General features: G+C 35.3%; 1 protein-coding gene across 3 annotated transcripts in view; it reads right to left on the bottom strand.

Annotated features, from left to right (window-relative positions):
• The window catches only part of GALNT13 (polypeptide N-acetylgalactosaminyltransferase 13), a gene marked incomplete at both ends in the record, with an annotated part of 450,620 nt that overhangs the window by 186,687 nt on the left and 249,198 nt on the right, over positions 1-14,735 (bottom strand). For all 3 annotated transcript variants that reach the window (XM_080799582.1, XM_080799581.1, XM_080799580.1), the window contains 3 exons: positions 4,811-4,981; positions 7,937-8,144; positions 8,779-8,945. In XM_080799582.1, the coding sequence (XP_080655708.1) occupies positions 4,811-4,981; positions 7,937-8,144; positions 8,779-8,945 (546 nt within the window). The remainder of the gene's footprint in view (positions 1-4,810; positions 4,982-7,936; positions 8,145-8,778; positions 8,946-14,735) is intronic.

The raw sequence follows: 14,735 nt of genomic DNA on the forward strand, positions 1-14,735 counted from the left end.
TAGGAACGCATATATTTGTTACTTACATTTTCAGAAGTAAATTTAAAGTAACTCCTTTCAAATATATTTCTCATTTAACATGTTAACACTTCACAAGTTAAGCAAAACAGAGAATAATATTCCTTTTCATAGTTGAGAAGAATGGGTAATTTCCCAATCGAAGGAGCTTGAAATAAAACCTAGATCCTTCAAAGCCAGCCTCAATGCTTCCTCTATGATATCACACTAGAAGGTTACAGGAACTAATATATGTGAACATCTTATGAGTTTTTCACAATAAGGAACAATAATTATAATCTGAGATGTTATTAATAATGTTTAATTAATTTTATCTTCTTTACAAATTCCTAATTCCAGTTGAGAGAAAAATAAATGTATAATATCAGACAAATGTTAATAAAAAGGGATCTCTAAGTAAGTAAAATGTGTAAGGAATAAAATTCATCATTACATCTATGTTTGATTTATTATGAGAGCAAATATTAGAAGCAAATCTAACACTTTTGTTTTACCTGAGGAAGATACTGAATATGGTATTCCACGTCAGAATGAAAAAAGTCATGTCAAGAATATTAATAATGACTAAATGTAAAAGAGTCCATAAGGCAGACAGAAAGAGTAAAGAAAGCTATATAGACTTGATAAATAACTAGTAGGTTTTTTAATAAAGTAACCTATTTTAATCAATGAGAAATTAAAGTAGAAACTATTATCTTTATAATAATTTATTGAGGATTACTACAGGGCATAATTAAGAGACTAAAACAATCAATAAGATTAAAGCCAGATTCTTCCAGAAGCACATACTGCTCTAGCAGCTGATGGTCTAACTCCTGTGCATCTGCGCTCTGGCCACTTAGGCTCTCCCATTCCCTTGTCCAGCATACATATGGCCAGCACCAGTGAGCCACTTCAGAGCAGAGATAGCCAGATTCATTTTTGTATGAGCAGAACCTAGCACAGGGCTCCACAGTGGGGAGGCATGCACATTTGTATACGTAATCCAACTCACTTCAGTAGCCTGAACCATATCACCTCAAAAAAAGATACATACTAGCAAAATGCATAATACACCCCCAACCTAATGAAATGATATAGGGGATTATCTGCATTACCATATAACTTATGTTACTGGTTGCCTATTCCATTAGGTCATGGAGATGCGTATTCATGCAGGGCTAACATGTTTCATGAGTTTCCAATTCAATCCTTTCCCAGGCAGTAGCCTCTAAGTCAAGGTGACAAATTTAAAAGATTATAGAGAGGCAAATAAAGTCAACATGTGAAGTTGATTAGTTGCAACAAGCTTGACTGGGACAGTTACCGAGAAACATTTCTTTAAGCAAGAATGGTGGCAAATGGGGGCACTCGGGTGGCTCAGTGGGTTAAAGCCTCTGCCTTCGGCTCAGGTCATGATCCCGGGGTCCTGGGATAGAGCCCCACATCAGGCTCTCTGCTCAGTGGGGAGCCTGCTTCCTCCTCTTTCTCTGTCTGCCTCTCTGCCTATTTGTGATCTTTTTCTGTGAAATAAATAAATAAATAATCTTTAAAAAAAAAAAAAAGAATGGTGGCAAATGGACACTGATTCTCAGCCTCAACCTCAGGAACACACAAGAAAAGGGGTTGGGGGACTAAGGTAAACCTTTAGGCCATTTTTGACGATTTTTTTTTTTAATTTATTCATTTGACAGACCAGAGAGAGAAAGCACAAGGAGGGGGAGAAGCAGGCAGAGGCAGAGGGAGAAGCAGCCTTCCTGCCGAGCAAGGGAGCCAGATGCAGGACTCGACCCCAGGACCCTGGAATCAAGACCTGAGTTGAAGGCAGATGCTTAACCGACTGAGCCACCCAGGCACCCCTTAGGCTATTTCTAAATGGCAGCTTTTACTCAACCCCACCTGATGGTGTCAAAGTAGGAATACAAGACCACTATAGCAAGATCTGACTTTTCAAGGATAGGTAAAAATTCATACATTTACTTAGAACATCTCATTTTTACAATGTTGGTAATCTTGCCATTTGCAACGGTGTGGCTGGAACTAGAGGGTATTATGCTAAGTGAACTAAGTCAATCAGAGAGGGACAATTATCATATAATCTCACTGATTTGAAGAATTTGAGAAACCAGACAGAGGATCATAGGGGAAGGGATGGAAAATGAAACAAGACGAAACCAGAGAGGGAGACAAACCTTAAGAGACTCTTGGAAAGAACCTGAAAGCTGCTGGAGGGGAGGGGGATGTGGGGGTTGGAGTGGCTGGGTGATGGACATTGGGGAGGGTATGTGCTATGGGGAGTGCTATGAATTGTTTAAGACTGATGAATCACAGACCTGTACCCCTGAAACAAACAATACACTATATGTTAATAAAATTTTTTTTAATGTTGGTAATTTTTTAAAATGCAAAACACTATGTATGCCAAAAAAAAAAAAAAAAACACATCTACACGGCATGTCTGATACATAAGCTCCTGGTTTATGACCTCTGGTTTAACAATTTGATTACTCTATTGTTGCACATATAATTGAGATATTACTGAAAGTCATATAATATGACTGCTAAAATGTCAAGGAGAGTTTACTGATTTAAGAAAACTAAATGTTCTAGGTTATGTGTGCTATTATTCCAATCTCATAACTTCACAAATACCAAGTATTTTACAAACTTCACTTAGTATCAAAATGAAAATATCAAAGCCCAGAAGTTGACAATAGAATAATACATATAACCATTATAAAGTTTAGTTTAAATGTGGTATAACTAAGGTTAAGTCACAAGTTCAAGTTGGTTCTCTATGTATGCAGATGCATGACTGTATTTCTAAATGATGACTAACTAGCCAATTATAGTCACTAGAAAGTTCTGTCATAACTGACATTTTAAATGAGGCATTCTGCTAAAAAAGCTAAAATTTCAACCTCATTTTAATCACTTTAGCTATTCAGAATTCTGTTAATCAAGTAGGGGAAAAAATCATCTTCAACACCTAGAATGATTTATCTGTTTGTACGAATGTGAGAAAAATGATCACGTCTTCGAGTAATAGATTACAAGTACAAAGAAAGTTCACATTACAGCTATGCTGATGAAAATTACCTGCAGGCTGTTACAACACAGGCTGTGAATTAATTAACCTTTTGCCATAAAAATCTGGAACTTCAGCAAAGACTGAGGTTTCTCTCTTTCTCTTGTTCCAGCTCCCTCAGCACTTTATAAAGTGAAATACTGTGCCATTACTGAGGAAAACAGACATAATATACTTCGGTTTTATTGGGTCTCCATGTTGCTATAGTAAAAACATGTAAGCTGTGGTTAAAACACAGCAAGCTGGATGTTTCCTTTTTTTAAACTAGTGAAAGATGAGAAATAATGGCCAATTTCTATGTAGATCTTTACATTTGTGTATGAGATCAACAATTTCTACTGTGTATGTTGGGTAACTCTGAGTTATCTATCTACCTTTTCACTCTTACGAGAAAATAAAGCTAAATAAAGCATGTCTTTTGCCAATGTGTTATAAAAAAATGACATTCTTTCAAACTTCATCCTCAATTGAATAAACACATTATATTTGAGTGTACTGGTCAAGTATCCTGAAAATTCTGACATAGGTTCAGAAGCTGAAAAATCAGCTAACACTAAATGAAACCATGATCTGGAAAAATAGGATTTCTAATAAACAATGGTAATAAAAGTGCCTGTCTTTCCTCAAGTTGTTAAAAGCAATGATTGCTAAGACTTGGTGAATGTGAAGATTATAGCAAGATTTAAAGACCACTAAGTTATACTTAAACACTGACATAATAACTTCATGTCTTTATGAAACTGTTCAGAGCCACATTTTTTCTCTTTGATGTAGTAATTATCTCTTTAAGAGGGTTAACAATCCCAATTTTAACTGTTTGATAACAGCTTTCTCTTTCATGAGCCAATTTTTAGAGTTAGCCTTAATTCATTCATTAGGTAATTACTCTTGCCAATGGGTAAGTCATTTCTTCAGCAGATTAGGAGACATCCTTGTTCAGATAATGGGTCATATATATTGTTTTAGAATGAAACTAAATCATGATTTGCCAAATTCATCTTTAAAGAGCAAAACTAGTGACCCTCCCTCTCAAATATATTGTTAGGAAATCAATTTTTTAAGAGGTACATAATAATATGTTAAAATAAGAAGGTGACCATTTTATGTTAATACAGTGAATAATTCTTATCTAGACAACTAAAGATACACATGATATTTCTTATTTTGTATTAATAGCAAACATATTTTATGAATCAATACTTCAAATTAAGTAGCTATTTTTACTAATTTAGAACAAAAATAAATCCTTCATAATTGTTAATATATTAGAATTTTCCAAATGGATCTTTCTTTTGTATCCATAGGGAAGATAGTTCTTTGAGGTTGGTAAATTTAGAGTATCTGACAAAACATTTTTGGTTATTTCAATTTTGAAAATCTCTATTTATAAAGCATATGCATTTAGGTAAGTTACATATTTGCTGGGAGCATCAAGACTGTCAGATAGAAAATCCACAATAAATATATTTTATGTATCAGAATATACAAAGTTTCCAAAAAAATCTGGCACTTCTGCCAATAGTTAAATTTGCCTGTGCTAATTTAAACTAAATTTAATATTGTCACTGATTCTTAGATTATCATGTAAGCAGTGATAATGCAAATGTGCGTATGAACAAAAAGTAATGCTTTTAAAAGACTTAAAAATGAGAGCACAGATTTACAATACTCCTTAATTATTATAGAAACACACATACTGTCCTTTGGAAGATATGCACTACATACCTGACAGGTAATGTTCTATCTCCTTTCCTCCTATCCATTTCTCTTTGGGGAACAGGATACCAACGGAAATTCAGTTTCCAGTTAAAACCCCCGTAAGTCATGTCTGACCCAGCCATATATTCAAAGGTATCATCACTAATCACATCAATGATGGGGCATACAACTGTTTTCCTGCAGAAAAAGCAAAACCAGTTTACATATGAATATTAGTTTAAATACTACATTAACTTCTTCAGACTCAGTATAGATGTTAAGCTGAAATTCAATCATTTTGTGACTTTAATATGACTTTATTTTCATTTTATTCTCTTTCTCAATGGAATCATTTCCTTTTACAACATCTTGCTTATAGTCTCTACTTCATTCTATCATTTATAATCTAATCAAATATAATAATTGGTCTTCAAGTTGATTTCCAAATGCATTCTAAGTACTGACTCAGCAGGATGAACATGGTCTATTTTTCATAAAACCTCCACCCACAGCACGATTAGTAGCTCTACTTTGATCTTAACGCATCATTTTAGCTAGAGCTCACTGAAAAGAAACAGCACACAGAAGCAGAGAGTGGATGATGGCAAATTAGACCTTGTATTTTGAATCTCAAAGGGGGCAGGTTAGTTTAAAGAGTTCTGAATGTTTTTTCCTGGAGAAAAATACCTACTATAAAAACAAACAAGTAGAAATCAACAAACAGGGCAGCCATGAAAATCATGATCATCAGTGTAAGTAAATGTCTCCCCTGAAAGTATTAGGGACATAACGATTTCCAAGTGTGTTGTCCTAGATCCCAGAATTTACCATAACAATATACATATTTTAAAATAGGGAAAGATAAGCAACTTAAGTTTCTGGTGTTTTATCTCATGATCTATTTCTTCTTAGAGACTGGGTGTTCTTTTTTTTTTTTTTTTTAAAGATTTCATTTATTTGACAGAGATCGCAAGCAGGCAGAGAGGCAGGCAGAGAGAGAGAGGAAGGGAAGCAGGCTCCCTGCTGAGCAGAGAGCCCGACACGGGGCTCGATCCCAGGACCCCGAGATCATGACCTGAGCCGAAGGCAGAGGCCTTAACCCACTGAGCCACCCAGGTGCCCCGAGACTGGGTGTTCTTGATGGTGGCTTTTTAGGGTAAGAAACTTCCACCAGAAGAGTGGGTGTTCTTTTAATCCATGATGCGCTTCCCCCAGTCTTCCTCTATTCCTGGCTTATACGTTTTACTACAGGATCAGTCTGTCATCTCTACAATGAATGTTCAGGTCTACTCAAGTTTGCATTGCTTGTAGCTAATTCCAAAGAGCAGAGCTTATTTTTCCTATTTTGTAGGGGGTAAATACAAGGATGTTTTTGAATCACCCATAAGTGTGGAAAGCAAATAAATGTTGTCCATAATTTATTCTGGTTTTGTAACACCAGTTACCACAAATGCTCACTTTCAACTAGGTCTTCTACTCCACACAATTAGCCAAAGTCTCGAGTTCTCTGAAATCAATAGGATTCATCCAGCCTTGGAAAAGTTTCTTGGTAATTCTGGTCCTTACAAATCAGTATTTTTCTCTCCTTCTTCATTAAATTTAATGGCTTAATTTGTAAGGAGGCAAAATTAGTTCTAATAACCTCAAATAGGATTTTATTATCTAGTTATGGCAACTTTTGAACGTATAAGCAGGACAAGACATTAGAATTCATTACATGCAAATACAATATAAACATACGGTTAGATTAAAAAATAAATGATCTATGCATGATGATATTGAACAACATTATATTAAAAATTCAGTAAGTTGAATATGAAGCACATGTTTAAAAGAACAGCATAATGTAGGAAAAGTTGCCAGGAAATGCATTTAAGATGTTCTAAGTTCATTTTACTTCGCCAGCCTTACCCTCCAGTGCATACTGTACAATACATGGAGTGGAAAAATGTTATTAGCTGTGTACTACACTCAGTTGACTAAAAGGTTCCCACTGCTTTCTTCAACTGCTATGGTTCATTTTACTGACAACCTCCATCTATCTTCCTGGCAAGTACCAAGTCCTGCCGTTTACATGATGTAGTTGGACTAGCTCACCCTAAGCAGCCCTTGTCTTGGATGCTTAATTAAAAACTTCAATTCTAGGAAGACCTTTCTGGGGTAGGTGAAATGACTATGCAAACAAGGTGTTATGCTGTTATGCAATGCTTTGTTATTGTATCAGGGCATTCAACACAGTTGTCTTCATTAGGTACTTAGGAATTAGGAATCATTTATCATCAGTGTGTACAGACATCTGCAAGAAAACTTGTACTTGATAGCATCATTATCAGATGGAATTTCAGCTAAGTGTGTGAGGGTTCTTAATTCCTATAAAGTACTATTCAATTTTTTCAGATTTCACAATTTGTGTATACAAACTGGCACCATTGTTTAAATAGTTAAAATCCTGATAGTTGTACTCTGTTTTTGGTTTTGGTTTTTTTTTTTTTTTAACCACAATTTCATTCCAGTGGAATGTGTGAGTGTGTGTCTTCATTTTTAAGATCCTCTAGGTGGTTTTGAACCAGATTTTGAATAAGGGCAGTGACCTAGTAGAGAAAAGACTGGTCTGGGAATGGGAAGAAGTAAATTGTTGTTCCCAACACTTCCAGTAACTGGGACAAGCTACTTAATTCTTTGTTCCTCCCTAGTACTAGTACAGATGAGAACACCCATATCACCTTCCTCACAGGGTGGTTGTGGGGACACAATGAGGTGCTTTGAAATTTTATAAAACATGACACTACTGTTTCTTTTCTTTTTTTTTTTTTTTACATTTTCTCTTTTTTTTTAAATTTATTTTAATAAACATATAATGTATTTTTATCCCCAGGGGTACAGGTCTGTGAATTGCCAGGTTTACACATTTCACATCACTCATCATAGCACATACCCTCCCCAATGTCCATATCCCCATGCTCAACTGTTTCTTAAACAAGTATTAATACTCAGCATGAATCAGCCTATATTAAATGGGGGAGGGGTGCTTTTTAAAAGCTAGATAATAAACCTTCTAAAAATAGCAATTTATAAGGAAGTTTTGACGGGTACCTGGAACTGTCCTAACAGGTTCAGTCAAAACCCAGGCAGACATAACACATGAATTCTTACCTGTCTTCTTTTATTCTCGCCAGCAAAGGCTCCAGCCATCCTAAGGTGCATTCACAATGTGCATCGAGAAAAGTTATGACCTGCCCTTTTGAAGCAGCTGCTCCTCGAAGGCGGGCACGTATTAACCCAGAGCGCTCTTCCATTCTAATAATTTTTACCGGCACCTCTAAATTTTTCACATAATTCTCTAATGTCAACTTGAGAAAATCTGTAATGTGCAATAAGAATTTATAAAGTTTTGAAACTATTTGAAACACAGCAGAGCTACTACTGCCCAGAAGGAATTCAACACACAGAAATGGAAGCCAACTCCCATCATTTTTTTGCACTAGGTGAAATAAATACAGAGAGATCTTATCAGTAAATTAATGTATATTTCACAATAACTCTATCAGTTGACTGGCAAAGATAAGGACATTAATAGGAAGTTAATATACCAGACTTTAATTTAGAAATTGGGCCATAAGAGTAAATGGAGACTTCTTAATTGCAAGTTATTTTGCTTTTACCTGCACATACACACACAAAAGACAGAAGTCCACAAAGTCGTATTAATGTTCAATCATGTGATCATTTAAGTTGGGAAAAAAATAAACACTTTTGAACATCACTTTGTCTGATTTCTTAGGTTAGTATGGACCAAATGGAATCATGAGAGAAACTGAAAGAATTAGTCGCAGACTCCTGGAATTGGCACTGGCTAGGTATATTGATGAAATGTGATAGGTGATTTCAGGGCTTGTAAAATTTTAAGGACAATACAGATCATTACCCAGCTATCTTTTCAACCATAATGAAGTTTTCTGATTAAAAAAAATATATAGGGGGAAGAATATTTATACCTCTTTCACTGGCATCATCTACCAAGACGACCTCAGAGAGCAGATAACGTGGGGAACGATTTATAACACTGTAAACAGTTCTAAGAAGAGTACTCCAAGCTTCATTGTGAAACACAATGACTACACTTGTGTTTGGAAGTTCATCAGGGTAGACCTTTGTCTTGCATCTGGAAAAAAAAGAAGAGAGGCAAGCTTATAAATTCATTCTTCATTCTGATTATTGTAATAAAAATATTCACGATAACACTTTAGATTTAACTGTCCCTTACTAAGGAAATACCTTATGATTATCTAAAATAATTTTCCTTTTTATAAATGAGTAATTACTTGGCTTTTTGAAAATTAAAGATGCATAATTGTTAGTATTTTATTCTAATTCCTGTAGGGAACAAGTAGAATGATTTCCACAAGTCTAAGAAAGCTAAACTAACATTCTGACACTATCAACAGAAGACCACAGTACAACAGGGACATATGAATTCATTTAGTGGATATAATTTTATTCCTTGTTCAGAAAAAAAACTTATTGTATAACTCAAAAAGTCATAAGAACATGAAAAGACATGCTCACAGAGTTCTGAAGCATATAAAGCTGATATTATTTTTCTATTCTAAAATCTAGTCATGTGTTTTCCATTCTGTTTGAGAATGCTATAAACCATGTCTACTTTGAAGGACACACCGAGGGGCTAGGATTTACTCTGCAGATTCTCTGTTAGTACTACATAATCAAAATTGGAGATCAGGAAAGGGAATAGGCTACTAGCACTTCCCAAACTTTGGCATGCACAGGAATCGCCTAGAGATTTCTTAAAATGCAGATTCAGATTCAGTCAGTCTGGGGTGTACCCCAAGATTATGCATTTTTGAAAAAAAGCTTGTTTCCAGCTGATACAAATGCTACCAGTCACACAGAGCACACCATAATTTTTTCTTAACTTTATTTATTTGAGAGAGACAGAGAGAGAAAGAGAGAGCACAAGAGAAGGAGAGGCAGAGGGGGAGGGACAAGCAGGCTCCCAGCTGAGCAGGAAGCCCAATGCAGGACTGGATCCCAGAACCCTGGGATCATGACCTGAGGCCAACACAGACGCTTAGACCAACTGAGCCACCCAGGCACCCCCAGACCACACCATAATTCTCATCACTTTTAGAACTAGCTGTTTTGAGAAAATTTTTTTTTTTAAATTTTGCTTAAAAATCAAAAGAAGCCCAAATTTTACTTTTTGAGAAATCAATCCATAAAGTACATTTGGATTAATAGTATGTGTAGTGCTCTAGGTGATTACCCTCAGTTTAACATGTAGCTGGTCCTCACCCCCATCAACTTGTCAACATTCAGACATTTAACTCATGTAATTATAAAATTTTAGAAAAAAAATATCTCTGGGTATTTGGAACAGGAACAGAGTTTATTCACCTTAGGTTATAGTTTCATGGGAAATATTCCAAAGAGCTAGAGAATGAAAATCGTCCCAAAATAAAATGAACTAGATACTTCCTGCCACTCATGAATGAGCTCATACACGACACAAAATAAGCATTGTTAAAATTAGCCTTCTTCAGAGGCAAGTGAAAAAAAATTCAATAAAATGTGGGACATAACGGCATATAATTAAACAAATACTGATTGTATGACTTTTGAGATGTTAATCGTCCTTTAAAACAGTCTGAAATTTCATCTACTCAGTGAAATCTTCTGTAGTGTAGCCAGATAAGAAGGAACTATACCTGAACTATGACATTTTCTCTGCGTATATTTATTTGAAAAGCATCCATTAATCATCCACCCTATAGAATATATCGTGTATACAGAAAAATCAAAATGTAGTGGGAAAAAGTACTTTGATTCATAGTCATCTTTTCCCATTCGGGTGGCAAGATTCCAATTTTCTATATGCCTCATCAGCACGTGACTTGGGCATCCCAGCAGCTTATCACTAAATGAACTCAGAAAGCCATCTTGGTAAATTAAAAAATGTTCTCACCATGATCTTCCTCAAACCTCCATTCTTCTGCCCAACAAAAGAGCATGCTGAGCAAAGAGTGTGGTAAAGACCATCATGATCAGCATCAATAAAGAAGTAAAACTGGAAAATCAGGCTCAAAGCAGTCCAACAGTCCACAAAGATTGGTTTAACTCAAGGACAGCAGTCTCTAATGGCTACCCAGTATCACTTGAAAAAAAATAACTCAAGTTAAATTTTTTGTTATGTTATATATGCATGTACATTGCATGTTTTGTATTCTAAATGCCAACAAAGAAAAAATGAATGAGATATTTAGATGAACCTTTTAAAACACCAAACTAAAAGCAGATATTCAAATCCAGCTACTTAAAATATTTCTATCCTGCTTTGTTTTTGTGGTTGAAAAAAATCTAATCACAAATGTTAATTTTATATTCAATGTATGTGACAAAGTTATAATGAACTAATTTACTATTAATGCAACTATTATGTTTAGAAAAAATTTCCACTATGTCATTATTTAACGTAGCATACAAATAAAATGTGGCCAATATTTTAATTCTTCCCCTTCTTCCTATGTAAATAATTATTTAGCAAAGAAAACTTTGTATGATAATAAAATAATTTCTAGAATAATTCTTAAGCTATACAAATTAATTATTTTCAATGTCAGTTTGTCCTGTTATCTCAAGCGGCTCCTGAACAGGAGTTATTTCCATGGGTTTCTAATGGGGTTGTGATACACTGTTCTATTACCATTTTCTGTATTTCATCACATCTATTGTTTGACCTATCATAAGATACATGGTCATTTTAAGTGTTGCTAGGAGAGAAAAAAAAATGTTGTCAAATAAACCATAGCATATGCTTTCTTATCACTAGAATCCATTTAATACCTAAATAGAGCTTACAGAACAAGCTTTTAAAATTACTAGGACATAGATTTTTATCAATATTGTCATGCTTGCTCATGAATCAGTCACACCAGCTTTTTGTTACTTTGAAGTTTCTTTCATCTTTTCTAAGGGGCTTTCTCCAGCTTTACGTTGCACTGCTTAACATATTAGAGGCATATATTAAGTACATATCTCAGTAACAAAATATAAAACACCTTCATTTTCTTGTGGGTATCTTCCTTGGAACTATAAAGTTACGCTTTTCAAATTTTAAGGGGCAAAGAAATTACATGGGCATCTTGATAAAATGCAGATTCTACTTTAGTAAATTCGGGGTGGGCCCAAGACACTGCATTTTTTTAAGGGGGCACAAAGGGAGAGAGGGAGAATCTTAAGTGGTCTCCACGCCCAGTGTGGTGCCCAACAGGGCTCCATCTCACAACCCTGAGATCATGACCTGAGCTGAAATCAAGAATCAGACGCTTAAGCAACTTAGCCACTGAGGCAAGGCACCCCAAGATTCTGCATTTCTAATGAGATCCCTGGTGATACTGTCACCTGGTTGACATGATAAGGAAAAAGGCTATATAAATCAGTCAGCTGTTGATTAACAAGAAAATACAGAGTTGTGGTCATTGCTCCGACAATAAATATTTGCTTTGTCTTATGAAATTTAATACTTGTCACCATTTCCTTGCCTTTCTTTTCACACAATAACTTTTGTTCTAATACTGAATCAGACTAAACTTTTCTGAAGGAATGTTGAATGACAATTAAACTCTGCACCTGTGGTTTAAACACTGGTTAATAACTTAGGTGAAGCGTGACTATGTGAACAGTAATGACCACAGTCATACAAGCTTGAGAAATCGTTCTTTATAACAACTGCCAGCTGGTTGACAATGATCGTAACTAACCCATTGCCCCTCATCCTGATTTCAGACACAGAAAACTAAAAGGGTGCATCTTACAACAGGTGAATAGAGGAATTTTTTGTTTAGCCACGAAAAAGTATTTACAGGGCTATTTGGTTTTAGTTTAGTTTAGTTTTTTTTTTTTTTTAAACTTTAGGTATCTAAGCTGTCAGAGTTTCAACTCACTGCTTTTTCAAGACATAATTAAAAACAAAACAAAAACAAGAGACCTATATGATGGAGGGAGGTACGTACTTAAATGGATTGGACCTCTCTAATAACCTCTTCTCCTGATACATGGCAAACAACTTCTTTGTGATACTGTAAGAATTATTTCACCACTGGCCACCTCAGCTTTTACATCTTTTATGTAAGATTATAGTAGGTAACCTGAAATGTGTAGGAGACATTTTTTGGGCTACACTGCAGAATTAAGCTCAGAATCTCCAAATGGTGGACTTGGAAACAGCTGTCAAAGTTAACTAATTAAAATCTTCACTTTATAGAATGCAAATCTCAGGTCACAGAACTGGTTCAGTATTCTGCATAATAAAGTAATAATAATATATTTTATTCTTTAATAATATTAGTTAACAGTAAAGATATATGCCCCACATTATATGCTACATCAAATGTTTTAAGTGGTATTATTGGTGTCTGGAATATTAGAAAAAAACATCTGAACTTAAAAACTATGCCTTAATCTTACACTCAAACATATATCTTTAAAACAGAGAATCCCTTAGAATCATTTGATTAAAACAAAGCACAGAGAACAGCTTTCATCGAAATTACGTGCATTGGGGCTCCTGAGTGGCTCAGTGGGTTAAAGCCTCTGCCTTCAGCTCAGGTCATGACCCCAGGGTCCTGGAATCAAGCCCCGCATCGGGCTCTCTGCTCAGCGGGGAGCCTGCTTGCCTTCCTCTCTCTCTGCCTGCCTCTCTGCCTACTTGTGATCTCTGTCTGTCAGATAAATAAATAAAACTAAAAAAAAAAAAAAAAAAAATTACGTGCATATAGACCAAATACTCTTTTAGCAATCTGTCCTGTGACGATATTAGTTTTCTTTTATGTAATAATCTAAATGGAATTGGCAAAAGTTGACATTATTGTGGAAACACAATGTATATGTAATTAACTGTGAGAATAAAAGTGGCAGACTGCAATAGCAATTTCCATCAGTTTGAAAGGAATATCTGATGCACACTACTCAAATTAAGTTCCTGAAATCCAGTATTCTAGTAAAATCACACCTTTATTATAGCAGCATTTCATATTTGCACTATATTATGACATGCTAAATCTGTAATACTTGAAAGGAAGTGAAAGTTGATTTCTCTTTAATTCTGTAATAATATATCTATGGCTTTTAAACTTGGTCACACATTGGAATAATCCCATGAGCTGGAAAAAAATACTGATGCGTGGGTTTCAACCACAGAGATTCTGATTTAGGTGTCCAGGGTATGGCCAGATGCAATGGGATTTCAAAAAATCTCCCTTGGGGATCTGAATGTGCAGCCAAAGCTGAAAAAGTTTGTCTAAAATTATTTATCAGAAACACTGATTTTATTTATTTTTTAAAAATATTTTATTTATTTATTTAACAGAGAGAGAGAGAGAGAGATCACAAGTAGGGAGAGAAGCAGGCAGAGAGAGAGCAGGAATCAGGATCCCTGCTGAGCAGAGAGCCCGATGTGGGGCTTGATCCCAGGACCCTGAGATCATGACCTAAGTCGAAGGCAGAGGCTTAACCCACTGAGCCACCCAGGTGCTTAGAAACACTGATTTTAAATATGCGCGCACGTGTGTGTGTGTGTGTGTGTGTGTGTGTGTGTGTGTATACGCATATCAGTGTAGATATAACCTTTTTGCTTGCATCAACATTTTAAAATAAGATGCTTAAGGTTAATACATCTCTTTTTTGCAGTTATATCAGATGAAATTAATAAAGCCCTTTTTCCTGTAATTGTGAGCACTGGAGTCAGAAAGTCTTGTCCACTCCATTTACAATCTTTTCTATCATCTGAATATACACTAATGTTGGCCCAGTCTTCTGTGTATCAGCCGTTGATTTATAAATATATGAGAAATAAATCTAGCTGCTCTTATTTAAAGAGTGTATGGGGATAGAATGGTATTTTCAATGTCTGAAACATGGAAAAATGGTGAGACAG

This window comes from Martes martes, assembly GCF_963455335.1.
Source record: "Martes martes genome assembly, chromosome: 3".
NCBI lineage: Eukaryota > Metazoa > Chordata > Mammalia > Carnivora > Mustelidae > Martes > Martes martes.